The sequence below is a fragment of the Bison bison genome, unplaced genomic scaffold, assembly GCF_000754665.1.
Source record: "Bison bison bison isolate TAMUID 2011002044 unplaced genomic scaffold, Bison_UMD1.0 scf7180017864158, whole genome shotgun sequence".
Classification (NCBI taxonomy): Eukaryota; Metazoa; Chordata; class Mammalia; order Artiodactyla; family Bovidae; genus Bison; species Bison bison.
Window position 1 is genome coordinate 2,148,354 of NW_011494730.1, and position 3,642 is coordinate 2,151,995.

General features: G+C 55.3%; 1 protein-coding gene across 1 annotated transcript in view; it reads right to left on the reverse strand.

Annotated features, from left to right (window-relative positions):
- Positions 1–778: 778 nt before the first annotated feature.
- GJB5 (gap junction protein, beta 5, 31.1kDa) overlaps positions 779–3,642 on the reverse strand; it is a 3,366-nt gene continuing 502 nt past the window's right edge. The window contains exon 2 of the mRNA XM_010841215.1: positions 779–1,966. Within this exon, the coding sequence (XP_010839517.1) occupies positions 1,121–1,942 (822 nt within the window). The 5' untranslated portion in view covers positions 1,943–1,966 and the 3' untranslated portion in view covers positions 779–1,120. The remainder of the gene's footprint in view (positions 1,967–3,642) is intronic.

A 3,642-nucleotide genomic window follows, 5' to 3' on the forward strand; every position in this document is an offset into this window, starting at 1 on the left:
GTGGTGAGACATGTGGGGGTGGGAGGGCCTACCCATCCACCCACCCTCCGTTCCTCTCGGTACGGCACCGCTGCCCAGGTGGAGACAAGGAATGCAGGTTGCAGCATGAAATTCTCCAGCTGGCATGGGACCAGGCACAGCCTCCCAGTCCACCCTCCATGGGCCTGGGCTTCGGGGAAATAAAAGCCTGACCCGGCAGGGGCTGCAGACAGGCCTTGAGCCTGGGATAGGGAAGGTTAATATGCAGCCAGGGAGGGGCTCCTCTGTCTCGTTTCCCACAAGCATTTATAGAGCACTTCCTAATACCAGTGATTAACATTTATGCGGCCTTTTACAGCCGGTTAACCTCGTCTGAAGCCGGGAGCTCATCCCACCTCACAGCCATCCCACCGGCTCGATATTATTAACCCACTTTGGAGAGGAGCTGCAGTTGCTCTCCCAGAGTCCCAGTGGAACTTGGGTTCAAAGTCAAATGTTATGACTAGAAGTCCATGAACTTTCCCCTGAGACACACAACTGCTTATTCACTAAGCTTTATTCTCTTTGCAGACAACCCATGGGCTTAAAAACTGCAACTGGGGATAAAGGCTAGACTTGACCCAGAGCAAGGAGCATGACCCCCCAGGAGTGCTGGGGGTCCTCTTGCTGCTGCTGCTGCTAAGTCACGTCAGTCCTTACCTGGCTAGATCAAGTGCAGCCTGTGCAGGGGCCGAAAAGTTGATGAAAGGAGTCAATAAAGCTCACCAAGGTTGAAGGAGCAAAGGTCTCCTTAAATCAGTGAATGAACTGAATTTTATTAAGCCCTGACCGTGGACCCCACACTTTGGAGGCATGTGCGTGTATATTCTCTTATTAAAGCCCTCCTCACAGCGCCGGCCTTGCTCAGCAGGGCTCATCATCTCCATTGTACACAAAAGGAAACCGAGGTTCAGCTCCAGGTGGTAACTCGCGTAGGGTCACACAGCTGGTGCAGGTGGCAGGAACTTGGGGAGAAAGGATTTGAACCCAGGCCGCCTGACTCTCCCTCTTGTCTGCCCCTACTCTCAGCTCAGCACCCCCACCCCCAAGGCTGCACCTTGGCTCCCGGGTCCTTCCAACCCAGGCCTGATCAGGCAGCCCCTCACAGCATGGTTTTCTTCACGTGGTCTTGAGGGTGGTCTGGTAAGAGTGGAGGGGGAACATCTGAGTCCAGAAAGATGAGGTCGCCTGAGAGGAGATCGCCCTGTTTGGAAGAAGAGGTGACCCAGTCCAGGCGGTGGTCCAGGCTCTCAGACCGGGCTTTCCTGGCCTCCAGGCACTCCCGGCATCTCTTGCTCACCAGGTAGGCCAGCTCCACCAGGTTGAGGATGATGCAAACGAGGGCCGTGATCACCATGAAGAGAGTGAAGATGTTCTTTTCCTCGGGCTTGGAGATGAAGCAGTCCACCACGTTGGGACACGGGGCCACTTGGCACTTGACCACTCGGGGGAGGGTGTATCTGGGGTAGATGGAGTGGAACACGTAGAGGAAGGTGGCATCCACACCGGCCTTGAACACCAGGCTGCAGACGTATGTCCACCAGAGCCCTCCCCGCTTCTTACCGGGGTCCAGGTAGAGGCGCCCGCCGTCCTTCCCAATGGCCTCTTGGTGCTTCTTCTCCCGGGCCTGGCGGTAGGCCACGTGCATGACCACAAGCAGCGAGGGGCACGTGACCAGGATGAGCTGCAGGGCCCAGAGGCGCACGTGGGATACGGGGAAGAACTCGTCGAAGCACACGTTGGAGCAGCCCGGCTGGCGAGTGTCGCAGTCGAAGTCCTTGTGGGCATCGCTCCACACCCGCTCGGCTGTCACCAGGTACACCAGCACGCGGAAGACGAACACCACGGACAGCCAGATGCGCCCGAAGGCTGTGGAGTACTTGTTGGCCCCGCTCAGGAGCCCCTCGAAGATCCCCCAGTTCATGGTGGCCCCCGGCGTTGGCGGCTACTGCGGAGAGAGGATGATGGTCATTTCCCACGTTTAGAGAGCACTCCCTCTCCTGGTTTATAGAACCGGGTCATTAACTTTGATCCTCATGGCCATGGCAGAGCTGGGCTCTATCCTCGTCCCCTTTACAGACGGGGGAACCAAGGTTCAGAGGGGTTATGCAGGGTCACAGCTGATCAGGTGCAGAGGTGGGCCTGGAGCACAGGTAATTCAGCCTAGAACCAACTCTCCCCCATAAAAGTAAGCAAAGCCACCTGCTCCTCCCAGGGCTTAAGGGGGTGGCTAATGCTACCTTCCCTGTCTGTCCTAACCCTGACCCTTCCCCCTCCTCAGTGGTCCAGATTTTGGAATGACTTTTTTTTCCTTTCTGAACACGGCTCTCTCCCTTTAGGCAGCCTCCTCCCAAAGGGAACCTGTTCTGTGCCTTTTACTCGGCTTGGGAGATGGGGCTAAAGAGAAGGTTGGAACTTTGTCCCCAAACTCCCATCTGGTCTAACATTAGAAATATCCAGACAGTTGTCCTGCTCATGTGTGATGCATCTGAAGCAAGGCCAATGGCAAACCAGCTAAAAAAAAGGAGGGAACATTGATTCTCTTTGTATGTTAGGCTTCATAGAGGAGCCTCGTGTTCTTGTGCTTCCCAAACTGGCATTCCATGGAATGCTGCTCAGTGGCCTGGCAACAGAAGCCAGGAGAAGGATTCCATGTTTAAGAAAGGTAGGCAAGCACTGTGTTCAGTGCAAAGTTAAACAGGTCCCTTTGCTTGACCCTGTGAATACATTCACATTATGAATAAGGGGTCAGAATAGGTAGCACTGCACCAACTCTTCTGATCACAGAAACTTTTTTTTTGTCATCTTGTGGGACAGCCTTGTCAAGACACCAAAATGAGAAATGCCACTCTGGTCAGTTCTACTGGTGAGTTTGTGAACACATAGGAATCCAATTTATCTCCAATTAGGCAACGTGACTATAGTTCAGAGTGAGGAGTGCCTGTGTGTGCTCTTGGAAGCTCTGTCTGGTTCCTGGGGGGTCCACTGATGCATGCAGCATGGTCTTAGCCCCCTGGGCTCCCCAGAACCTCAGGGAGCCTGTCTGCACAGCCTCCCGCTTTAAGGGGTTCCTGCTGCCATTTCCAAGTCTGCTCCATATCGGAGGTCACAATGCTGTTCTCCCCTCCATGCCCCGCCCCCCAGATTATCTGAGCACTTGGCATGAATCAGTACAGCAACTGTACAAAAGGGTACAGGTTTTATTCCCCATTTACAGATGCGGAAAGTGGAGCACAAAGAGCTTAGTCCATTTGCCCACAGTGACACAGATGGTAAGCAGCAGAGCTGGGATTTGAACGCAGGCAGGCTAGCTTCATGGACCACGCTCTGGGTCTGGGCCCCTTTCCTCAGGTTTTGGGAAGCTGCCTGCTGTGTGCAGTCCCTGCCCCAGCCCCACAGATCCACAGGGAGGGAGGCTGGAGTGACTCTGCCCCCTACCCTGTCTGCTGTCCTGTCTATACCACCTACAACTTGAACGTGGGGCCCCTGCTCTGAATCACCCGCCGGTCTCTGCTCAGTCCTGCCTGAGGTGGGCGGAACCCCTGGCAGCTTCTCAGGGAGCATCTGAGGAGGCTCCAGCCCAGGGGCTCCCTGCCCAGCCCAACCCAGAGAGGGGGCGGGGGT